At 40.6% G+C, this 26,403-nt stretch overlaps 1 protein-coding gene across 2 annotated transcripts; it reads right to left on the bottom strand.

The window, feature by feature from the left end:
• Nucleotides 1-5,402: 5,402 nt before the first annotated feature.
• Nucleotides 5,403-24,435, bottom strand: LOC120723036 (junctional protein associated with coronary artery disease). Of its 2 annotated transcripts, XM_040014293.1 has the most exons (7): nucleotides 24,244-24,435; nucleotides 17,429-17,861; nucleotides 11,503-15,392; nucleotides 6,566-11,288; nucleotides 5,982-6,086; nucleotides 5,691-5,762; nucleotides 5,403-5,447 (listed from the first exon to the last, which is right to left on the bottom strand). In XM_040014293.1, exons 2-4 carry the CDS (start codon nucleotides 17,752-17,754, stop codon nucleotides 11,278-11,280), a joined length of 4,227 nt encoding a protein of 1,408 aa, XP_039870227.1. In that variant the 5' UTR covers nucleotides 17,755-17,861; nucleotides 24,244-24,435; the 3' UTR covers nucleotides 5,403-5,447; nucleotides 5,691-5,762; nucleotides 5,982-6,086; nucleotides 6,566-11,277. The 2 variants fall into 2 exon arrangements, with proteins under 2 accessions (XP_039870227.1, XP_039870235.1); XM_040014301.1 differs by lacking the exon at nucleotides 24,244-24,435 and having other exon boundaries at nucleotides 17,429-20,334.
• Between the last annotated feature and the right edge of the window lie 1,968 nt (nucleotides 24,436-26,403).

A 26,403-nucleotide genomic window follows, 5' to 3' on the forward strand; every position in this document is an offset into this window, starting at 1 on the left:
GTACTTTTTATTCACAAGATTTTATTTTTAATCTGGATTTAAAAGATAATTATATAGAAACAGCAGTCAGCCTCCTCTTGTGGCCACAAGCACAGCTTGGTCCCTGTGTGACTCTTTTCTAAACCAGACATTTAAATTTAAACGTTAAGACGCTCTCTTTTTTTCCTCTATGTTTCTCCATAACGTCGTTGTGATGTCACACTGCAGATGGGTTACTTTGCTCAGCATTGTTTTTCAGGTTCTCTAATACTCTGTACAGCATATGAATCTCTGCTCCCGCTAACTACTCACATCTTGTTTTAGTCCACATGAATAAATTAATTCTGTCATTTTCTTTTCCCAGAACTTTTCCCAGAGTAGTAAAAAAAAAAAAAAAAGATTACAGCACATCTGGTGCTTACTGTAGAACAGCAAAAAGCTTTTATTTCATTGCAGAAAAATGTTGATTATATCTACATGCTACTTTGCACTTCCAGCAGCAGCAGACAATATGCTCAAAGTTGGCCTGCCTAATAAAGGTTGGCCTGCCTTTATTAGGAGAATTTCTTCCTTTTTGATTAGCTATTGTGCACTAAATCACATAGAGATACATGTGCTTATGTAGACACATGTACACACACGTACAAGATGCACACACAGGTCAAATGAGAAGCAGAGCGAGCACTGCTGGAACTTTCATGCTTCCTCCTTCCTTAAACATTTACTCTGGCATTCCCTCTTTAGATTCACATCTGTGTTCCTCTCTGCTGAGTTGCATCAGCTCTGCCTGACGCTCAACACAGAAATCTGCCCGCTCTGCTCTTATATGGATATTGATGAGCACAGAGGTCGATGCAGAGGAGAGACACTAGAGTTCATCAACTCTCAGAGCAGTAGAGAGGGAGGAAAACAAAACAGAGATGAAAACCGAGAGAGAATCAGTAACAGAGGAGGGGGAGGACGATTTCACGCGAGAAATGATTACTTAATGATTTGGCTATCCTTTCTTTAAGGGTACATTGTCCGTTGTCTTCACATTATACAACATTACGAGGTAGCTTAAGGCAACTCATGAGCAGACAAAGGAGAAACATCAGTTCAATTAGATACAGTGCATAGTTACTTTTGTACTTTGCATTAATGCAGAGCCATTTCTGCAGCTTCTCTACTGTTTGCCGGATAAAGAGCAGACAACTGAGCTGAGACAGACTCCATGATCAGCCACTGCTCTTATTAAAGCCCATGTTACACTACTGGAGATTCAGACTGACTATAATCAACGTGATTGCAGAAAATAAAATGACCAAAACAAAGGTGACAAACCCTCAGTTATGAGTTGTAAAACATTATGAAGCAAGAACACGATATCAGTAAGAGAGGATATCCTTAATATGGACACCTTAGGCACACAGTTCTGGCACTGAAGTCCCCAGCTCTATGGTGTACAAACTTTATGTTTACAAATGACAGCCAATCAGAAGAAAGTTAGCTTAAATGGAGGGGGAAAGGAGCTGAACGGGCTTGTTTCAGAGTGTTGAAGAAACAAGAGACTGCACTGGGGTCGAATAAGAGATAAAAATAGGATTATTTATAACTGTGAATCACACAAAACTACTTTAGAAGGGGCCAAGAATAAAAATACAGAGCTGAAAAGGAGCACAATAATTCCCTTTTCACTCATAATCACATGCTAAAAATCGGTCAGAGATTATCCATGGCACTTGAGTATCTACAGAGATCTTGTGTTAAAGAACTCATTTATTAATTTCCATGCATTGGCCAACTTCAGAGATTTCTATCACCCTTAACCTAAACATTAATCATACAATTAGAGTAAAGCCAGACTATTAGAAGACCCAGAATGGATAGCTGCCTAACACAGTGCGGACAGCAGAAAGCACAATCACAAATCATACTGAGCTGAGGAGACAGGGGTCAGGAAAGTTTCTCATTCAGGCTGCAGAAGAGTGATGAAAGGATTTTAAAGAAGTAGAAATGGCTCTAATTAGCCTAGACTACAGCTAAGATTAATGCACACCAGAGAAATCCTTTCCCTTTGATAAAGTTATGAGAAGTTATGCTTAAAAGCATGGAAATCTGTTGTTAAAGTCAGTCAACCTGCAATTCTTGTATAGCACTTCGCTACTCTCCCAGAGCACTCACAGCGCTTTATACAGCATGTCTCATTTAACCAATCACACGAGCCCTTCTTATGCAGAATTGCTTTCTATCTACCATTCACACACCGATGGATACATCAGAGAGCAAGTGTATCGGCAGATATATGTCCTGTCGGATAATATCTGCATGTTAACAAATATTTATCTGGTGTGTTATTTTGACTCGGTGTTCAAAAGAAAAATATTTTTTTAGAAACATGAAATTTTTGCTTCCTTGAAAGAAACAAATCAATCTTCTAATTTGAATATTTGTTTTCTAGAGATGAAACACACTATAAACCCTTGCTGTTCTTCAAAGTAGATCAAACACGTATCCAATAAAACAGAACAAAGTATGTATGTATGCATGTATTGCTAACTGGGTAAATGCCTACACATAAGCTCGTAACACTTGGAGGTTTGAGCCAATCTCAATTCTCATTTGTGGATGAACAGAGTCCAGTGGCACAGGGTCAAGCCTGGGGCCGGCCAGTAAACCTGTCTGTTCACTTTGATGAGTGCAGCAGGTGCAGAGCACCAAGCAACTGGCGTATGGCATCACATGCTCCCCCCACCACCCCTCACAGAGGCACACATGCTATAAAAACAAAACTGTGGAGAAATGATGCCGGCCGATGCCGGAACAACACACTGGCCCAGCACATACTCATCAGATCAGCTGCACTTGCATACCACCATACAGCTATAATCTGGGGCTTGGAATGCTAATACCCATGTGGTTACTTGAGACATAAGTGCAAAACTAACAAGAAGCAGACTCGGCTATGAAGAAAATGTAAGCTAGACACCATCTGAAGACTGTTCAGTTTTGTGTTTTGGAGGTAAAGTTTGCCTCCATTCATGGGCATATGACAGAAAAGGAGGGACAATGAAGGATGTCTTCCAATCATAAAGAGAACATTTAAACTATAGGACTGTTGTTAAAGTCAGTGAACCTGCAAACACAACCACCTACAGGAGTAACAGTCATCTATGAGTGTTTTGTACCACTCTGAAACTATAAATAAAGATTCCTCTAAAAATATAATCAAATCAAAGTCTTAGAAATATTATACAGATGGTCATTGAGCTAAAGAGGTCTTGTTACAAAGCATTTCGCCTACAAATATCTGTTCAGCATTTTAAAAATGACATCTAATTTGACCGCGCATCATTTGGTGATTGTGCACAATGCCAAGTTTACTTAATCAAACAAGCAGAAAGTTACCGGTATCTTTAAGCATTGTTGCCCTCTATATGTTTATGCTAAATGACTGACGTTTCATAAAAATAAAGGAATTTGCAATCATGTAATCTGTTTATATGTGATGTGCTGACTTAGAATTTAGGATAGCAGACATAAGATTAAACCAGCAGAGATAAAATCATACTTGCAACTCACGTTAGCTCCAATAAAAAGGAATCGAGAAAAGTGGTTCACAGGTGAAGTCCATCTATCCTGGAAGGAGAGATATCAAACCGCCACACAATGATGCTGAGGAGGCAGGAGGTGCAGGTGTGAGCAGGTAAACCCAAACAGAGAGCCTAAGTCATCTACCGTGAAGCAGGTCCAACCTCAGCAGCTGACAAATATATCCCGGTGCTTTCCCTCTAGCTCTGCGGTTCTGAGATAAATAAATCAGTCCTGGAACAGCCAAGCAAAGAAAGGGAAGAAGGGAGAGGGAGAAAGAAGGAGAGGGAGTGGGGTATGCAGGAGATGGGTGAAGGACAGAGGGAAAAGAACTGAGGGGAAAAGAGGGGTGAAGCTGAGAAAAGGTACACAGGCTAGGTGTCTGGATACTCCTATAGTTAGTGATTCTTCAAACTATTCCAAAAGTGAAGATAGGTGGTTCCTGAAATGTCCATTCTGCAAATCAGGTTTGTATCGCCGGTCTAATAGAGTTTAAACTGAGGGTCAGAGGCGACACCGCGCTACTTCCAAAGAGTTTAGGGAGTGCGGGCCAAAATTGTTGCAGTAACCTTATCCCACAGCTACCATGTATGGGCTGAAGAGAGCGGCCTCAATTGAGGGGCATCTGCCATAAATAGCCAGGCAGCGTCGGGCTCCCGGAGCAGGAGGATCGAATCAGCTGTTACAACTACAATCCAGCAGCACTGCGTGATCCAGGCTGCGCAGGAACGCCTGCTCTATGACACCAGGGTCATACACAGCGCACTGTTTCACTTGCATTCATTTCAACCAGCCACCTGACCAGTTTGTTCAAAGAAACTAGGATTGCATCAAACGCTGGGATGATGCTGCATTTCATGTTAGGACATTTTAATTCATCTCTGGAGTTTGAGGGGCACAACTGTCACTACATATGCAGCCTCATTGTGGAGAATTTCACATAAATTTGACAGATTACTAACATGATCCATGTCAAACTGCTTACACAGGACAGCTGTGAGATGCTCAAAACAGGAACTCTTGAGCCGACTGTTTACAAAAGCTCACATGTATGACAGTTTAAAAAGTTGCAGTTTTCATATCCAAAACAGAAAAAAACCCAAATGCATATCACTACTTTAACTTCATCTGCTACTACTAAAAAGGACTCCTTGCCATGTTTTAAACAAAGTGAATCAAACAGTAAAATACAAACGCAAACGCAGTAAAGGCTTTTTAAGATGTTTGATAACAGCAGGGACATTAAACTGTATTAAATAAGTCCTAACGCTGTATTTTCTATATAAAAAAAGATCAGCACATCCAGGTGATTAACTTGTGGCTACCGATATGTGTCTTTGGGTACTGTGGTGAAAGAGGAGCAGGTCATTTTAGGGTTTTGCTCCTTGTTACAGTCGATTTTGTGTTTAATTGCTGTTTGTCTCCATCTTGTGGTGTTGCATTGTAACTGCAGGACGGGTCACCAATTCAAACATTTTACAGAACAAAGATTAAAGATAAAGAAATCACTTTATGTAGTTATGTTCCTTATTTATCTCCCTACAACACATTGGAAAAATGTTATTTTTCTGTTCTTACCTTTTTCTGTCATTTTTTTGCTACATTTATGTAGTTTTATCTATGAGTAACAGTCAGATGCGTAATCAATATACTGCAATAATTTCAGTCAACAATGTTGCTGCCTTACACATCTGTTTTGGGTATATCTACACATTCATGACTTTTACTCTCATTTTTTCCTATATAAAATGCATCTTTGGGGTTAAATACACACACAAGTAGGATTAATGTGCATTCAATAAAGGCAATGACCACTTACCTAACAGAAATCTATCCATTTGTCTGTTATTTTGTGGCCTTGGTAAACCAAAACATATTTTCCAGTTGAGAAAATGACCCTAAAATTAAAAAAAAAACTGGTTAAGAAATCATTTTATTACAATTGTGTTCATGGGAAGCTTTTTGCATGCAGAAAAATCCTGTTTACAGTCAGGAATACAAGTTTATGTGGACAGGCTGAAGGGTGGCAGAAAATGAGGGCAACTGTCACTGTGGCATTAATGGACTTACTTATTCCACATCCAGCACAGGCAAGCAGGCTTGACAGGTGTACAGTAATGACAGATATGTAGGCAACTTACTGAGAACTGGACTGACTCAGAGGCTGAGGCAGCTGTGATGGAGGAACAGCTGGAGATGGATGGCAGGGAGGTCTGCAGAACAAAGCCAGACTGTTTCATTCAAAGAATCCCAAGTACACAAAAAGACAAAAGAGAAGTGATGCTTTCCTTGATACAATGGGGAAGTGTATGAAGATTTGGAATAACCTTGCTGTTTGCATTATTTGGTGATTAAGTGAGAGTTACAGACAAAAATAATTCTAATCACAACCATTACAAATCCCCAGCATTTACCAACAGTTTGTACATCACCTGACTGGACAGCAGTAATCTCAAGCTGGTAGCTTTGGATCCAATGTGAACAGCATTCAGGGGAAGTTTCAGATCATCCTTCTTTGCAGATATCCTTCATCTCAGCTGTATTCAGTGTAAATGCACATCTTAACGTCATTCTATTGGATTAAGGTTTTGGACGCTTCAAAAGACAGATTATCTTTATTTGAAGCCATTCTGAATTAGATTTGCTTCAATATTCAGGTTCATTGTCCATGCTGTCAATCCATACAAGACACAGAAGCTAGATGTGTGTGTGTGTGTGTGTGTGTGTGTGTGTATACTCTATATATACTCTATATATATAGTATATATAGAGTATATATTAGTGACCTATTGTTTTTCTAGGCTCTTAATAATAAAGGTAGAGACAGCACTGCGCAGTAGCAGTCAAAATATTTTAGCTACTGAATTAGCATCATATAACTATATAAGGAAACACTATTCTAGCAGTACAGACTTTATAATTTAATTAAGTAGCAGTGTATTAGCCCCTAATGTACAACAATCAACAGTTTCGTTTAACTGAAGGCGTGCAGGTGTAATTTTTTTTATATATTTACCTGAGCTAGCTCTTATCAAGGTTACAGGCGGCCATTTTGAAAGTTCAACACTGGGAAAAGTACCACCTCAGTCTTTGAGACAACTTTCAGTTAAAAACGAGCACCAGAGAAAATGTTCAGAGTCATAGTAAGAAACAAAGGTAAGACCACGACAAACCTTTTCTGAAAAAAGCCCAAAATTCCAGTTTAAATGTCCAAGAGAAAGCTAACTAAAGCTTTAATTAGCTTTCTGTAAATAACACTAACTATGGCATTTTACCATTAAAGACTGGGAACTCTTTAAAGTGTGAAACAGGACTGAAATAAAACCTTTTACTGGTTTATTATTTATGGCCACATCCAGAGTAAAGTATATAAAAAATACTATACAGCTATACTGTGTAAGTAACCATTATACTGCCTAATATAGTGGAGGTCACCCTCCTGGTGTCAAAACACTTTCATCTGTCAGTGTTTTTAATGTCGCAGCTGATCCTTGTAATTTAGCTTGCACTCCAAATATGGTAACTGTCAGAAGCTGCATGTAGCTTAAGAAACAACGCTGCAGTGCCTTTGTACGCTGTGCCCATGAACAAAAAACACCCACAGCGTAATGAAAAGACAGCCTACCTATATTGGGATCAATAAAGTATCATATAAGAGGAAGCAGTAATCTGACTTTTCACTCTCATCTTAGAAAAAAAAGATGGCACACAGAGGAAATTGAAGAGGATGGATGCCCTCCAAGTCTCCCAGAGAGCATGCTGGGAGGTTTTTACAAGGTTCAGCTCAAGTATTGTCTTTGCCAACGCTTTGATCCAGCAAGTGGAGCTCAGTGTGACAGTCTGGCACGGTAATTGGGCTAAAATTGCCAGCACACAAGTGAACATGTGTGAAAACACTCGCATATTTGTGTTTATACACGTATGCTTGCTTTCCATTGCCTTAGCATTGCTCAAAGAATAAAAGTCAGCTCTTTGAAAATGAAACATTTCCATAATAATGACTTACCTACTCGAGGAGCCCAGTTACTTATGCTGATTTTCTCTCGTTTTTCATATTGCGGGACAGTGTCAGCAGCTGAGATCAGATGCCTCATGTGCAAGCTCTAAAACAATGTATACAAAGCCTGTATGGCAGCATCACCAACACACAATTTTCATTTTCTCAGATCACTTTTCAGATGTATAATTTAGCTCCAGAGATGAACCTGTAAAGGGGCCAACAATGTAAAAACTTTTTCCAAAAACCAACATGATATCAGAGTAATGGTAACTGTAACTGGTTCTGCTTTTATATACATAACTGGTTTCGTTTGTAATATAAAAGCCTTTATCATATATTGTATTTCATACATATGCACCCCTTATCATCTTTGCTCATGTCCTGGCGCATATGTGATATAAGTGCACATTTCTAAAAAAATAAAAAATAAAATAAATAAAAATTGCATACATACAGACAACAGCAACTGTCACAAACACCATTTTCATGCAAAGAGTTTATTTATGAATCAGACTGCAGTATCATACAACAGTAGCACAATCATATGACTATGGATTATGCTCATATTTATAGATACAAAGATAAAGGCATGTCTTAAAAGAAAAAAAAATGAATGAGTTCTCTTTTGATTTACTCTAAAAATAGCTTTTAAATACTTGGCATAGTTTTGTAAATTAAATTATGAAACATAATGTTTTGCCCACTGGTTTTACTATTGGAGTACCAAATGCAAATATACTTTATGAAAAACATTTTTTTTTCCTCCTCTCTCTTGCATTTCATGCAAGGAAGAAAAAAAAGATGTCAGTGAGTACAAAAAGCACTTAAATCTCATATGAAAATAGAAAATATTACAAGTGTGCATAATTACTTCATGTTGCACATAACCTGCAGTACAAAAAGTCAAACGACACTATGTTCAAGTGTACCTGACATGCCAATTATTGGGGGAGGGGGGCGTATGTACTGAAATAGCTATTTAAATGTCGTCAGGGGCAGTTTATACACCAGACTAAGGCGAGGCCCTTTAGTCTTCAGAATGAATTGAAAATGAGATGTGTTAGTAATTATGGGCGTGCCAGCTTGTCCTCCCTGTGATGCTGACTATGAGCTTGTCTTGAAACACTGACCCTCCTCTCGTACTTATAATAAATTATGCTTTTTGTATTGTTTGAAGTTCACAGTTTTGGACTCAATGTTCCTACAGATAAACAGCATGAAGAGCAGAAACTATCCGCAATGCTACTGTACCTCTCCAGCCAGAGGGATGGCAGAACAGTAAGTTGTTGGTACAAACCTAAGGTATGAAACAGTGCTTAGTACGTTAATATTTGGCATTTCCTGGAGTGTAATGTAATGCACACATCATAAGGCGACATGATTATTTCGGATTTACATGAAATGTTTGAAATACCAAGACAAAGGTCTGAGTTGATAAAAATGCTACAACTGCAAAATGCTACATAACAGTAAGTTGATGGTTAAACAGTGATGGATTCCTACAGATCTCTTAAATATGTTACACCAGTGAAACAGTCCTTTTATGAAAACAAAGAAAACCCACGTACCTGCAAACTTGTTTTAATCCAAAAGGCAATTTTTTCAATCATCGTTTAGCTTTAGACTCATAATTTAAAATTTATTTTAAAGAAACATTATGCAGATATGTGGTTTTTAGCCTAAAATTGCATCCTACATTGCATCTTTTAGTGCAATAAGCGTTAGTGACAGCACAACAATTTACACAAAATGAACACGCCGTGAGATGAAAGAAACGGAGGAAGAAAGGAGGCGGTTAGAAGGAAGAGGAAACGAAGGAAGGGTGGGAGGAAGGAAGGAAAAGAAAAAAATTCCCAATTTTATTTCTAAACATGTTTTTTTTTTTGTGGAACCAACAACAGAACGATACATGATTCAAACTGGAAGACATACAAAGACAGAAATAAGACACAGGCCATGTCTGACCACCAACGTACAGCTGAGATGGATTGATGTGTCAAATATCACAAGGAGCGTCCAACACTGACTCTGTTAGCATGTGAAAGAGCACTATCAAACAGGAAATCATGGCACAATCAGAAAGTTTCCATCAGGTTTAACTCCTGCAGTGATGAACCCTTTTGCTCACTCAAACCAAAATCGTGTGATCAAGGCACACCACAGGGCCATCCCTCCTTATACCGCTCTGTTAAGATTTTAAAGCACTAGAAAATTATGTATACTCTCAATATGATACTATACACTTGTATGATACTTTCAGCTTGTTATAGGTGTGGAGAAATAAAATGTCATGGTTAAATACAAAATTTCTCTTAAAATATTTAAAATATACTTTATTTTGTACATTATGCAAACTGATTAACAATTTGATGATAACAAAAATAAATATTCCGTGAAATGTCGCCTCTTTGCGAAACAGATGTATGAACATAGATATATATGTAGATATATCTATATCTATATATATATCATGAAGTAAAGCACCCACCCCCTGTTAAGCGCCCCTATACCCTGACACGAATCCATTTCCCTGTAATATGATCTCAATGACACGTTCACACTTAAGACTCCTGACAATGGTTCCTACAGGTAGCTCCACTACACCACTGACCTGTTTTTACAATATTGCTCTACATATCTTTTTTTTTCTTGTTGTTGTTCTAAATTCCTATATTGATCTTTAATGTTTATCAAGGTTGCTTAAACCATCATTTAAACTCAATCTGTGCCCTTATTGCTTCCTGAAATTACCTGGAAATGGGAGCTATAGATTGAACTTGATCAGGGGACTAATCAGAGACTTCACCTTATCCAACCAGGAATCGCACATCTAGTTAAGAAAGGCAACTCTCCCCCTCTAAAGTAGGGCCAATGTTATCTTATAGTTTACTGATCTGTCATGCCATGTGGTATAGAGTCACTCTTCACTGAAGAGCTATGGTTGCAGAGTTATGGTTGCAGTGTGTACAAAAGCAATGAGAAAGGGCACAATGTCATTCAGTTGTTTTTTTGTTTTTTTTAAAAAGAAAGGCTGATTTATCTCATCTGAAAATCAAAACAGTTCTTTAGCCAAAGACAGTGATGTCCAGTTCTAAAACAGCTGTCGCCTTACCACAATCAAATACGCAGGTTATTTTGGTGTAGTTTAAATGCAACAGAACATGTTTGTGACAATAAACCCCTCTATGTCTACATTAGGTTAAACATAAACACTTACATTCATAATCCTCAACAACTCGCCCGTAAACAAACAGAAACGTTCAGGTATGCGAAAAATGTTTTCGCTGCGGACATTTTCAGAAATTCTAGTATGCACGACAGAATTGCATAATGTCTGCCAATGAGAAAAGCATAGGGAGGATAGAATAGAAAGGACAAGCCGCTACAAGACTAACTAGTAGAAACCCTATAAGAGGATGGGGTTGGGGATGGAGGACGGATGGGGTAGTGGGTAGTCAGTTTGGGAAGGCTGGGGTGGGATTCTGGGTGGAAGTTGCCCCACAAGTTAAAGAGGCACCTCCCTTTGGCAGTGGAACAGCACTCTTAGTAGTCAACGCAGCGCCGAGGGTGAGGGTGTACACAATGCTCTTGTCGGACAAGAAGGCAATTTCAGTGTCAAGATGAGATGAAGGCATTCTAGTAGGCAGCCAGGTCACAGTGTTGGAGCTAAAAACCTCAGATGGAGATGGTGGACGCAGTCTTTCTACACTGTCTCCCCTCGGCTGGGATCATTGGGGTTCTGGGACATGAGGAAGAAAGATATTTATTCACAAAGGAGTATTTTTTTTAGCAAAAATCCATTATCTTATGAATCAAAATTGTCTAATTGGGCAAAGGTTTTCAAGGTCCAAAATCAGGAAAAATGACAAAACCGCATAAAAAAAAAAGTAAACTCTCTTATCATCTTTACATCCACCAGGCTTCACTTCTATGCCATTATAGACAATAATTACCTGAGAGAGGTGACTCCTGTTCATCTTGCAACACTGTCTCGGGGCTCTCCTGTGAGTTGGTGACCTCTTGCTCGTTGTCTTTGTCCATATGAGGAGCAGGGTCGAACTCCTCTGCTTGTTCTTCCTTGCCCTCCCCTTCTGCCTCTGTCTCCCCTTCCCCAGAGTCAGTACTCCTGATGCTTAAGCGCCTCACACGATACATAACATCCACATCTCTCATCCGGGCGAGTCGCTCAACTGCCACCCGACCTGGAGAAATAGCCAGTTTGTTCTGCAATGCTTCAATTCGCTGTGAGGGGCCCTTGCTCCTCCGCTCACCCTCCAAGCTAAGAGATAGTCTGCGGTCTAGGTTCGGGGGAACGGAAAGTGGCAGTCTATCAGGCGGAAACTCAGGTAACCCAGGGAGGTCTCGCCCTAGATGAGTCCGTAGACCAAGTCTATGCTCTGGGAGAGCAAATGGCTTCTTTTCTTGCTCCTGCTTGTCAACTGGCGTTGCATTGTCTTGTTCCTCAGTTTTCACTTCAGCTGTCTGTTTGCCTGCACTGCCTTCAGGTGTTTCTCCTGCAGTGGCTTCTTTATCTTCTGATTTTTCTTCCTCAGTTGCTGTTTCATTAACACTCTGTTCCTCTGTGACTTGGGGGTCTGTAGGCTGATCAGCTGCTAATACTGTGGCTGCAGAGGAGAGATCCTCTGTGGCTCCATCCACTGGTATGCTCTCAGCAGGATTAACTATGCATAAATTGTCCAAGTTTTCTGCCTGAGCATTGTCTGTTTTTTCACCCTCTCCCACATTCTCCTGTGTCAGTGAATGCTGCTCTGTTTTTTCAGCACACACTTCAGACCCTGACTGATTTGAACATGATGCATTTGGCTCCTCTATTTTTGTATCTTCTGCTGGACTTTCTAATGCAGTGCATTGTGGCGGACTGCCATTTTGATTGGCCGAGCTGTCTGAGCTGTTCTCCTCGTGAAGTGGAGGCAATGGACCCTGTCTCATCTGATTCTCAAGCTCTCTTTTACAAATAGGACACTCCTCCTCTGATTCAGCACTGAGATCTTGAAGAGTCTCTGTGTCATTAGGTCTGGAATGGCCTGCGGATGCTTTACTGGCATCCGATGGGTCTCTAGACTGACGCAAAGTCTGGCATATGTCTTCATAATCTGGAGGACTAGTGAGTGTAGAGGCATCCTGCATGGGCTGTCTGTCTGCCCATGGCACCTCAGCTGCTGTGGTGTGCGTTGTTGGACTAAAGTCACAAAGAGGTGTTTCGATAGGTTCATCTGGCAGGTCTAATTTTACTGTCCTGCCATCGTTGCTCCTTCTGCGTGAAAGATGCGCAACAACCCTGTATTCTCTGAAGCCCGTCTCCCGAGGTGGCACCGGGAGCTCCTCCCTAAGCTGCTTGCTGAAGGTTACCGACTTTGTTGCAGGCCTGGAGAAGGCGCTCTTCACTTCCCTGTATTCTGGGTCAACAGACCAGCTTACTGCACTGCGCCTAAGGCTGCTGGGCTTGTTGAGAGGTTCTGATGTCAGTCGGATTTTGATACGCTCAGGGATCTGGACGGAACCGTTTGGGACTTTATTGCTGGCAGTACCTAGCTCCAAGATGTCTTTGTAGGCCTCGTTAAGGTCCTCAATGCACTTGTCAACACTGGGCTGTTTGCTGCTCTGTTGCTGCTGCTGATCCTGGACTTCTTTTTTAATGGTCTCCAGCTCTTTGACTGCATCCCATGGTCGCTGGGTGGCCGGTTTCAAAAGGAACGGTTCAAATTTCTCCTGTCCTGTGTTTGCTGCTGGTTTGATCTCCTCCACATTTCCTGAGGGTGGTACTGCTGGCTGCTGAGCTGTGCTCTTGTTCAGCTGGTTGGAGAAGGTGGAGGTCAGGGAGAAGGCGCTGTTGCTTGAAAGTTTTAGGCTCTTCACTCCCTTTATGGGAAAACTGAAGGCAGTGCCCACTACTCCGCCGCTATCAGGGGTTACTTCGGTGCCAGGAGGAACAGGGTCTTGTTGTGCTTCCTTGTTTTCAGGGCCAGCTTTTCGGGCCTCTGGGCTAGTTTGTGTCTCCTGGTCTCGATACTGGTTTGCAGGCCAGGATCCTGACAGCTTCAGCTCCTTGTAATGATTTATTTTAGGGGGTCTACAGGGTAGTTTTTTAAACATTTTGCTGCTTGCTCTACTGCTCGTTTTGCTGCTCGCTATGCTACCAGTTAGTGCTTGCAGCTCAGCTTCAGCTGAAGATGTGCTTTGGAGACTTTGGTTTGTTAAATGGCCAGTTTTGTTGCCACTGGGACTGTCAGCTGGGTCTGGCGACTTCTCGTTGTTATTATTCTGATCACGAATTGTCCCAGTGAGCTGCGGAGTAACAGGGACAGACACCAAACAAAAAATGGTTTCACTAAGCCTCTTTTTAAGATTCTTGGTTTTGTCTTTCTCCGGTGGTTCAGGTTGCTCTGCCTTTTTTACTTCCGTCACAGTTTCAGATACACCCTGGTCAGCCGGCTTACACGGAGGTGGCGGTGGTTTACCCAGAATAGATGAAGGTAAAAATGGAGTACGGGTTTGCTCAGAAGCTACACTGTCACTTTTTTTTATTCCCCTGTTGGGCCATCGATTACTGCTGTCGCTGTCACCGGGAGCTGTTTTTCGGGTTTCGGTATTGAGAGCTGGCCCCTGTTGGGGAGGAAAGGCACTATCATGTGTAGATTGTCCTAAAATCTTAGCGGACGGAATCTCTTTGTTGATGTTGCGCATCTTGTCTATATCTGTTAGAGAATTTCCGCCAGGCCCTCCTGAGATTTGTTTTGCTCTTGAGTCTTCAGTGGGTAACTGTCGGGCATGACCTGGTTGTTCTTCATGTCCAGAAGAAAGTACCTGTTTTCGATAGGACGCACTACGTTCTCCATAAGGTTCCAGCCAGGAACTACTTGCCTGTCTGTAAAACCACCTTCCGGGATCTGAGCTTGGCATCTGCAAAGCTTCTGCCCTCCATCTTAAGTTTGCCATTTCATTGCGGTTAACTGAAACTGCTCTTGGGGGTAGGGCTCTTCTATAAGATGGGGGTGGGATGTAGCCAGGAGGCTCCATTCCAGTGATGGCAGAGTGTTGTGCGAAATAGTCTTGTCTTAGGTCCCCACCCCTTGGATAATAGATAGGCCTGTCTTTTTGTTTGACACCCTGGTCAATAGCAAGCATTTCTGCGCTACCCCTAGTCTGCTGGTGAATCTCGTATGATGGAGGCTTTAAAGGCCTGCTGAACCTGGGCTTTGGTAAAAGTGCAACATGGCTGCTTGGCCCAATACTCCTACCCCACCGGTCCCGGCCGCCGCCATAGATGTACCTACTGTATGGCCCAGAGAAGACAGTGCTGCTTATCCTCTGTCTATCAGGTAGACTAGGCCTTGATGGAATGAGCTCTCTGCTGTCACGTCCATCAGGTGACAAAACTCTGGGAAGAGACTGAGACTTTGCTTTAGTTCTAGGGTGAAAAAAACCCTCCGGTGTCCTCAGTCGGTAGTAGTGGTCCTGAGCCCACCGTTCCCCATCCCCATCTGACAGCTGCCTTCCCAGGCCCACAGCAGGCCTCCATTCCTCTGTTCCAAGGCTCTGGCACTTCCTCTCCCCAGTCACTCTCAACTGACCAGGGCCTGCATCTGGGTCCCTTAGCCAGGAAATGTCCTCCCATAGCTGCTGCGCTTGCCTCTCTGCCCTGTATTCCTCTGCTGTGATCAGGGCCTGTGGCCTCCACGCTCCAGCAGAGGCCCTCAGCTCCCTGCCATCAGCATAGTCCAGAAGGATGCTGAAGTCCTGACCTCGCCTCCGCCAGTAGGAAACATCCCTATCGTCATGGCTCAGCGGCTCTGAATAAGTCAAACTGGGAACATCGTAGAACCTATAAAAGAAAAAATCTCAGTGTTAATAAAACAATCTAATCTTTTAACAGTGTTTCTTTCATTACAGAGGTTATTAAATGAGTTGCGGCTAAACAGCATCAGAACCATCAGGCTGCGACATACAGACAAAGAAAAAATTATCTAGAATGAAAGGAGTTAATACCTAAAACATATTTCACAATATTGTATTATCTCAGTCTATTTGATAATAGATTAAAACAATTTCATCCACTTGAAATGTGATCACTGGTAAATATTAAAAGAGGCATGCCCATGCCAGTCCCAGACATGTGCTTTTGCTTTGCCAGTATAGGTGTTCCAAACAACCTAATCAAAGAGAGCCAGCACATATGAGCCAGAAATGCTTAAGTCAGCAGCTCCAAAGTCCCCTGAAGACACCACAAAATTGCAATGCTACTGCAATATGATCTGCATATTAAATTGTGCTGACCTTATCTTGGAAACTGGTCATCTGGATGGCAAATACCACAAAATCTGACGCAAAAGAGAAAGTGGCTCTGTCCCTCTCATTATTTTATCACATACTTTAGGAACCATTTTAGCCTACAGTACATATAAAAACCTTTAAACCAAAAATACAATAAACTTTAAACCTGCATTACTGTGTTACACCCAAAGTGAAAGAGTAAACTAGAAAAAGAGCCTTTTTTAATTGTTTCTCATGTAAGTATGCATGAGCAACAATCATCCAACCAAAATCATTTGTATAATTTTAAAAACGCTTGATGAAACTAATATGAAATGGCAACTGTGTGACGAGTTACTGTTGGCAGGTTCACAACAGTGGTTCCAGTACAGTGTGATAAAGCACTGCTGCCTGGAGATAAATTTAGTTCTGGTCCCATAATCACCTCTTGGGTTTGGGATAAGGCCGTAGTGCATGCTTGCGCTGCTAAAACAATTATTTTAGATAAAATATATTACTGAAAATATATATATATATATTTAATGACAACGCATCTAAAAAAAAGTCTATGTACACTGAGGGATTTTCCATTACACTGAATTTTATGATTTTTTTTAATTAGTTGTCATCAATAAATATTCCCCGGGTCATCACTCACATAAATGCACGTTCTTAGACGCCCTGATGACAGCTGATCATAATGAGGGAGGGACTGCAGGCTTAAATGCTTGTTGAAATTCAATTGTAACCATCAGTTCTTTCAGAAAAACATATTAACTACATTTTCCCAGTGTAATTATAAAACTGTTTCATGCAAAGAATCATCTGCCGCTAATGCAGATGATAAAATATAAATGTAACACACACACACACACACACACACATATATATATATATATATATATATATATGTATGCTTGATTATAAATATGTGTAATAGTTTTTAAAACGTAACATCACAAAAAGAAGACTGAATAAACAATTAGCCTCCGTCCAGTATCTGCAGTGCACTAAATCCCTGTTAGTCATTGTACTCATTCATTTAAGCAGCAAAGTCAATGGATCATCCTCAGCAGCATATGCTACTGTATGGCTGAGGGGAGCTGCGCTGTGCACACTTGCCCAGCAACATGCTTACATCACAGAGCACGTGCTGGGCGTGATTCAGTGTGCCAGTGTTTACAGTGGAGTGATTACGCGCCTGTCTTGAGGCATGTTCAGTCCTCCTCAGTTTGCTCTCTGTCTAGTGCTGCTGTTTACATCTGCCTGCCGGGTGGAGGCTGTGTAGATGATTCCAGTGCCTGGGTGGGCTCCACAGAGATGCAAACCATATCTCTGTGCAGGCATGTACACAGCTCAAACGACTGCAAAGGCACCTTTCATAATTCCTCATATCCCAGCATAAGATATGTCAGTAGTGCTGCTGCAGCCACAGTGTTCTGCAGCTCTGGAAGGAAGGGAAGAGGAGGAGAAAAAAACCCTGCGCAGTGCAGACTCAGTTTTGCATGCAATACTGACAGGCCCCAGTGAGAAGTGGGGGGAGGAAAGAGAGGGAAAGGGAAGGTGCAGGGCGTGGGGGATTGCAAAAGAGAGGGAAAAAACACTCACCCACTATCTGTAGCAAGAGAATCACCCAAGGGCTGAGTGTCACCTAGGATACCGATGCCGATTTCTTTTCTCCTTTGGTTCCTATCCCCACTCTCGATGTCTATGCTGGGGTAGCCCTTCAACAGTGCCTGCCTGCTGCCATAGATGCCAGTGATAGATGCCCCCCGGTCTGCCTCATACCCGTTCAGCGTCCCCCGGCCAGCCCTGTTGTCCACAAGTTCACGCTGGCAATCAGCAGGGCGCTTGTCAAAAGGCGTGGCAGACGGAGTGTCGCTCTTCGGCAATTTATATCCGTGCGAAATGAGAAGGTCCTCCACGCTGTACATGGTGGTGTCTCTCTCACTTCTGGGCAGGAGGGCAAAGGTGGGTGTGTTGCCTTATGCGCAGTGCTGCTGGTGGAAGCTGGAGCACGGCTGCTCAGCAGAGGCCATCACTAAAGAGAGGACAAGGGAAGAGGTAGAAGAGGATTATTTCTGCATGCAACTATATCTGAGAGGAGCCACTTTCGTAAGAAAGAAAAAGGGTGGAATTCCTTGTCAAAATGTGTTTAAACTACTTCAGCACATGCTATATTGACATCTCCACAAGTCTTTTCTTAAAATTAAACACTAACATGAGCTAAACATGAATTTTTCTCCCAGACATGATCTTGCTTCTGTCGGCAACCCCGGATGTACAGCCACAGTTTTAAAGGTGAATTTAAAGCTCACTATCTGAACACTGAAAAAGTCTATAAACCAGAAAGTGTGTGTTATGAGCCACACCCCTTGTTCTTTCCAATGACATTTTATCAACTTTCCCAAAGTGCCTGAAACCATTATCTAATGTAACAATTGCCAAATTGAGAATTGTTCTCATCCTATTAAACCACTGTTTACATAATGATTTCTCTACCCTTTGTCAGACAGCAGTGCAGTGGAAAATTTGATAACCGCAAAGCAAGCAGGTTTTAGGTGGAATATTCGTCATCAGTCATGACAAGCACTTATTGTTCTCCAGAGACTCAGAGCAAGCAGTTATCTTAAAAGAAACTGCAACATATTCTTATATATTAAGTTATAAGAGATTAAATACCTCACCGTACAATCAGTCAGTTTCAAATATGCTTAAGTAATCACTACCAGTGTTGTTGCATCATATATCTGCCTTCTTGCTAACTTATTAGTGCTGCACACCACTCCCATATGCCATCAGAAAAAGGAAAATACTGGGTATTATATACCCAGTATAAAATAATCTACACAATATATACTTTCCCGCATGCCTGTGCTGTGTGTGAGCACACACAGTGTGAAGGTTGCCAGATTTCTTACATCCTAATGGCATCAGAAAAAAATTTGATGCATTAATGGCGTTTGATTAAATTGATTTAGGTCTTGACTCTTAAACTATAGTTCAAAGATGAAGTCTGAGTTGCAGCGTCAACAATAAAAAATTATGTGAACTTTAAATAAAAATGTGAACGTTAAAAAAAAATTTTTTTTATTTTTTTTTAAATACTAACAGTATTTTAACGTTTTAACTTTTACTGCTCTGATTCCAGTCGCTTATTATCATGTATGTTCTTTAATTTCTCTTAGATTTCTCTTCCCTAGAAAAAGGCCCCAATGGTCACATCATATTGTCTTTTTTTCATATATATTCTCTCACAAAGACATTGCTGGCTTAAAAATCAACCAAGCCCCAAACTTTCTAGATCACCATGCAAAGGTATAGCCATCGTCACAAATCAGCAAAAAAAGCAAAAAAAAACATTTCTCGGTTTTCCAAAACTCTCTCATAATGTTGTGGTGGTTAATTAATTTCTATAAAGCAGAATACTTTGATGAGTTTTATAAAGCATAAAAAGGCGATTATTTTCATTAACAAGTAAAATGATGATTACCGTCTAAGTAAATCAACAATTTACGAGTGTGAAAAATGTCAGAAAATGGCCAGAAATGCCCGTTAGGCTCAAGACTGGTGTCATAGTATAGAGTATGAATAACATTTAAATTCCCATGATATTCTGAGTAATGATGAGTATGACATTTAAATGATTTAGACGCTATTTTTCACATGGCGTGTTTAGATTATCACACACTAAATCACAAAGGTGAGTCTTCGACTTACTTGTTCTGTTAGAAAAATCGAGACAAATAAAAAAAGAGAAAAAAAAGCAGAAACTGGGGAGTTTAGTCTTAAAAATGTCTTAAAAACTTATTCTAACATGACAGTACTTCAGTACAAAACCAGTTATTTATTTTTAGCTCAAAACAAACAGCAACAAGTAGGAAATAAATAAGACTGCTTTTGTATTGGTGCTCGAATGTAATGTAAATTTCACTGTCTGTTAGTTTGTTCATTTGTTTGTGTGTACATGTGAATGCACAACCACACCTGCCTGTCTGATATATTAATTAGTGGTTGTAACAGTCTGTCCTGTATGGAAGCTTGTTTCTGCCTCTAAAAAAAAAACAAAAAACAAGTATCCATAACTCGAAATTTCGAGTTATTTTCTTGAAATTTTGACTTATTAACTCGAAATTTCAAGAAAACGTAACTCAAAATTTGGAGAAACAAATTTCGAGTTACTTTTCTTAGAGTTTCTTAGAGTTAGCTCTGCCAATCAGTAATCTACGTGAATGATGTCACTTTCTTGTTACCCGGAAGCACATGGCGCAGAGTAACGCACACTCAAAACCGGATCGCAACAAATTGCGAGTACGTTTGCTGATAGTAACGCCATGTGATTCAGCTAATAACACAAGGATTTCATCATTTTTGAAGCCACGCTGAAAATACTCAGCAATCTGGGCATTCATCACTGAATGTAATAATGGTAGCTTAGCTGTAGCATTTGTACCTGAGGGCGTCAGCTTCCGGGTAACAAGGAAATGATGTCATTCACGTAGATTACTGATTGGCAGCGCTAATTCGAAATTTCGAGTTAATTTTCTCAAAATTTTGAGTTAATAAGTCGAAATTTTGAGAAAATAAGTCAAAATTTCGAGTTGTGGATCCTTTTTTTTTTTTTGTGGCAGAAACGGGCTTCCATAGTCCTGCCTGCAGATGACAGCGGATGGCTTATAAAACATTAACAGAGTGATCAAAGGCTTTGCACACAGTAGCATTTTGGCAAATCATAGACTTGAATAGTGGCTCACTTTCCATTATGAAGGTGTCACTTAAAGGACAAGTGTGCTGTTGGATCAAAGATGTTGATGTTAAAATATACTTATATACACAACTCATCTAGGAATTGATCATAGCCAAACACTTTTACTTATCTCTGTGCTGGAAACTGCTGAATTGCAGCTCCATTAATGTTTATATTAACATAGATTAAGGGTGGAGGTCATGTGACAAAGTAAAAAACAAAAGAATTAATCTAAATCAAAGATGTGCAGACAGAGTAACATCTGACCGATAATAGTTTGCAAGGCACAAACACTGCATTTACAGGGTCTCCATGGACGTTATCAGAAAATTGTGCAGTGTGCGAGAGAAAAATGCACTTTTTTATAACTTTTAATAAAACTATATTATTTGCATCATATATAAGATGAAAATAAGCTTCTTTATATTAGTGATGCATCTTGACTCATCTCAGAAAACGGACAATTGCTGCTTTTCTTCTATCCAAAACATTATGACTATGTCATAAAAGGCCATCACATATGTTTTAATGTTACAATCCGAGATTTTTTTCTTTCTTGTTTTTTGGAAGCAACTCAGTATTCTCAATAAATATTAGAGCTCAGTCAACAAAGGGTTTTTAAGACCAATACTGGCACCAATATTTTTTGCAATTAAAAAATTGTATATTCCAATCAGCTGATACATTTTTTCTTTCTGCAGACACACAAAAACCTACAGAGATTTCCCTAATATTTCTTATTTGAAGTTGTTTATTCACTTGTTTACACTTTGCTTGGGTCAGCTGGCTGTTGTGTTTTTGGTGTTTGAAATATTTTTTGCCACAGGGAAGCTTTAGAGTGCCCTCTGCTGAACAACGCTTTTAACATGGTTGAAGGTAGCTTCACTCATCTCCTCTTTACTTTTTAAATTTAAATTTATTGGCTGATATTGATAAATCATGAAATATCTAATATCAGCTGATAATCAATTTAAGTCCACATATAAACACTACAGCTTTGTACAGGTTTTGTTTTTTTCACTCTTACTTTTTTTACCCTTTTACATCAAAAGGTGTTAAAGACAGCTTAAGGGAGAAAATTGTATCATTAGATTATTTCATTCTCAAGTAATCAGTTTGATTATTTCCTTGACCCCCCCCCCCCCCCCATCTATCAATACCAAAACATGTTGTTCCAAGACTATCAGAAAATCCATCTGGGAAGCTAAAACCTGCAAATCTCTGCCTTTTTTCATTAAAATTATTTAATTCATTCTAAATATACTTGATTGATATATCAGCTTAATATTGGTTTTGGTTTGCTGACAAGTAAGATGGCATTTAACAAGGTCAACTTGATGTATTATCTGTTGTGTAACATTCATTTTATATTAAATATAAAAAAAAAATAGCGTCAGTGACAGCTAAAAGTAAGTTTCATTCATTCATTTCATTTCAAATCTTGTTTACGATGCCAAATTGTTTTTTTGTTTTTTTAAATTGTGTCAGTATCAGCCCTGTATTTATTCTATTACTTTTTCTTTCATTAATTTAAATGATAAAATAATTTGTTTAGCTCCAAACTTTACTTTATTAGTGCAATGTTACTGTAGGACACCCAGCACGCATTCCATAAAGAATCACTGCATTCAAATCATTTGGAAAATTCTTCTTTTCCTCTTTTTTCCTCTTGACCTTAATGTGACCTTAACATTTTCCCTCCATAACTTTGTCCACTTTGCAATTAGGAGTTACCCCTGGTGTGGGAGATTATTTTATACTGTACTATTCAGTGTAATGCTTCATATCAGCCCAAATCCTGCGGGATAATTAATGCTGTCCAGATGCAAAGAGCCCAGCAGGAAATCCCCACTTTAAAACCACACTGTATGGGACCATATTTTCAAGGACAACAGGAGTGAAAATTGATTACCCAATTTATTAATGTCATTGAAACTTCACTGACTAAACAAGGCTAAACAGAGCCCAAAATAACATTCAAAATCAGCATGCTGAAATCTATTCTGATGTAAAAGTCCTCCAACTATTACTGGCTCTTCAAGTGGAGCGAATAGGTAGTGTGGTTAATGCAGCAAAAATCAACTCGAGAGCTTCTTGAATCAGCCAAATCCAGATCCGTGAGGACGGGCTGATATAGAAAAGTAGCTTCCTTTAACACAGAGTTTTATCAGAGAGAACCAGAGCGAGCTAGACACATGGTGGCTCTTTTTTGACAAGGTCACAGCTCCAAATGATTGCAGTGGAAATATGGCACAAGACTTTTTTTTGCATAGCAACAACAAAACTATGATTAATAATCACAACAAAGATATATTTTTTAACATAAACATCACTGATACACCAATGGGTATGAAAGGTTTGTGCCAGGAAGATGAAAAAGTAAGGTCAGCTAATGTAAAAGTTGCTGCTGAGGGTCATTCGTTAGCTGATAACGAGAGAAGTCCTTTTTCTGCTTTTGGAAACATTGAACAATTTTTATGTGAGGACTGTCTGTTGATAACTTCACTGCCTGAAAAACACAACTTTAACTTGGAGGCTGGTGCATGAATTCACTTCTAACTTAATAAATCCAATCTCACTGACCACCCTCCCACCTAAGAATCCTCCAGGAACACCCCTCCACCCGCCACCACCACCCCTCGGTGTGCAGCCAGGCCTGGAAGACTGCATGCACAGGTAGTGGTTACTGTAACGCATCAGCACTAGCAGGCAGCACCACCCTAACTGCTAAGGGAGTGTACCTACATCTTACCTAGTGACAGGGAAAACACAGCGCCACAGATCAGCCTAATCATTAAAAAAAACTGCTTAGCCTATGCAAACTCATTCAAAACACAAGTTCAGCACGTTTGCAATTAAGAGCACCCTGTGATAACTATGTCCATCAGATTCTCCGGGGAAAAAAACATCTCCCTCACCATCAGTCTCCCTGGATAACTCACTGTATGAATGAATCATGATTAAAATAGAGCCGTTTTATCATAACACACAGTTATCAATAAAATATCAAGGTTGTGATAGATAGACGGATGCATTGTGCATTATGCATACAGCATGACCTATTATAGCCCTGCTATAGCCTACTGCAGCGTTATATGGCACAGCCTACATAAAATTGACTGCTATGAAATGATTTTTCAAATCAGCTCCCAGTAGGCTACCTGCTTCACCCAGTGCCGCAAGTCCAGCGCCTTCCAGAGAGAGGAGGGGGGGGGGGGGGTTAAAAATCCTCCACCTGCACGCACCTTGAGTTGAATATATAGTCAGCGGTCATGTTTTGACGAAAGCCGCTTGGCCAAATTATAACCCCATTGCAAAATATTCCCCGAGAAATGCACGCAGTAAAGCAGGGAGCGCACATCCCCGCCTCGCTGCCAGCACCAGCGGCGGCTCGGCGCTGTTCTGTCGAAGGGCGAACATTTTGAGGTGTGTGCAAGTTGACGCGCGGTTAACGAGGAGGTTTTGCAGATGCGAGTGTTTACCAAGACCCGCTGCCCTGCGCTACCACGAAGGCTACGTGAGCCACACACACAAAAAATAGAAAAAGAAAAAAAAAAGGATAAGCAACCCCTCCCTAGAAATCTACCAGTGTCGGCAAAGCGGGAACCAGCGTGCTGCAAGGATGCCATAACACTGCAAAAACAGAATAAGGGCGTAGCAACAGAGAGACGCATACCTGGGAAGATGCTTGGCGCCGCCGTTGCAGTTCCCCTGCGCCCAGCTTCAGCTGCTGAGACTGAGAGCACTGCACAGAGCCTGAGCCGAGCATGCCTATTGGTAGGCAGAGACGCGCTGGTTGCTGGCTGCCTGGACTGGGCTCTCCTCACTACAGCTGAGGTGGGGTGGGCTCCTCACATGCAGGGAGCTAGAGAAAAGGGATGTCAGAATGGTTTCTTCCAAACTGTTTCTCCTAACTTTCCTTTTTTTTTTCATAGCAACACTCTTTTTTCTTTTTTTTTCATTCAGTGCTGCTTATAGGCTTGAATGATAAGTACAGACTTAAGGAGTGTGAGGTCTGTCTCCCACTGCCACAAGTGTTTAATGCACTAAATGTTGAAGGAGCCACACCTTTTATGTTTCTGCAGGAAAGGTCAGACACTGCTTGTGCTGAAGTTTGCTGCATTGCTAAACCGATTTGCAATTACCGCTCTATCTTTCCCAGTTTTCCCATATTTTGTTTGTATTGATACCCATGCGTCCCTTTGCCATTAAGTTTTAGATGTGCAGTATGGCAGCGAGCAGTACCGCACCCTTGGTGATGTTGATGACTCGTCACTGTGTGTGTGTCCCCCTCCCATCCAATGCCAAGACAGCTTGGCTAATTAAATGTGCTGGGCTCAGGCCTTCCTGTGCCAACTGTGGCATGCTGCACTCTGAGGGATCCCTCATTCGGAGGAGTGATGGGACATCGTGTCGTCCCAGAGATCCACTCACTGATGAGGAAGTGTTGTAACCTGCTCAAAGCCATTCACAGTTTTGTTTGTACTCATTTACAGGAGCAGAACCAGCACTGGTTGCCCAGTGGTTCCCAGTTACTGAGCACTGGAACACATGAAATGTACTATATACAAAATTTATAATTGCTGGACACTACACTAGAGCACCAGCATCTCAAAAACCAAAACAGCAAAGCTGTAGCAGTACATCACCGTGTCACGTCTGTGACAATATACTGACATTGTAGCATTGATGGTCTGACGACAGACCACCCTTGTGGTCTGTCGTAACACTGGTGATATTTTTATAACTCAATTGAATTGTACAAATAGTGTCCTTTCAATAAAAGGTGTAAGATGTAACCCTTGGGTACAGGGATAGTCAATAACTTTTTAAAATATTGTTTTATTATTATTCGTTCATACATTTTGGAGACGGAGTAGCATTTGTATTGCACTTTTCTAGCCATACTGACCAGTCAAAGCTTCATCTGTCTCACATCTGCATGTATTGGATAATTTCTAATCGCCACTTAACCTAAAATATGAGTCTTTATGCTGTGGGAGAAAACCACACCCCAGTGGCAAGCAACAGTTTTAACCTCTGCACCAGCCTGCCTATGACATACAAGAAAGACTCAGAATGAGACTTTTCCAAATGTATTGAATGTGTTTTCTTTAACTTAAATAAACAGTTAATAACTAAGAGTACAATTAATATTTGACCTAATTTCTGAGCACAGTCAGTATATTGATATTGTACATTAAAGTCTACAATAAACTGTCTACAAATTGCATTAATCACATTCAGAGCATTGCATGTGCTGGCCCCTGCTTAAATATTACAGCAGTCGGCCTTGTTGATTCACCTTTGAAGTGTTTCATGCACTTATTTTAAATCGAGCACACAATTTGGAGATTTTAGCACCTCTGGTTTTTGTGTTTTAGCCCATCGGGTTGACTGGACGTGTGCCCTGCACGTTTGTTTGCATTTAAGCAGGCATGTAAGAATAAATGCTTTTGTGTGTGTGTGTGTGCACTAGATGTGTGTATTTTATCCAGATTGTGAAACCCTTTGTAACTGTATGTTTTAAATTTTATTTTTTTGTGCTATTTCTGTGTGAGTGTTGCAGCTTCATCTCTGAAAAACCGCACTAATTTTGACTGCTCTTATTTTTGTTCTGGCTTCACTTTAGTTGTTTTCTCTCATGAACCTCACACAAAATTTGGCAAATCCAATTTGAATACCTGGAGATTGTCATTGTGAAACACTTTCTCACCAGTGGAAATACTCCAGTTTGGTTTATGCGATGGGTAGATTATACAGGACACACTAAACATAGCATTCTACTATTTTTGTCACATGAGATAAATCAGACAGTGTAAAAGTGACCATGCAA

This window comes from Simochromis diagramma, unplaced genomic scaffold (assembly GCF_900408965.1).
Source record: "Simochromis diagramma unplaced genomic scaffold, fSimDia1.1 OVJJ01000205.1, whole genome shotgun sequence".
NCBI classification, from domain to species: Eukaryota; Metazoa; Chordata; class Actinopteri; order Cichliformes; family Cichlidae; genus Simochromis; species Simochromis diagramma.

Coding starts and splice junctions, on each gene's coding strand:
- LOC120723036 (XM_040014293.1), bottom strand. CDS start 17,754: ATGTACAGCGTGGAGGACCTTCTCATTTCGCACGGATATAAATTGCCG. Junction 15,393..17,428: donor TCTCTTGCTACAGATAGTGG/GTGAGTGTTTTT, acceptor TTTCTTTTATAG/GTTCTACGATGTTCCCAGTT.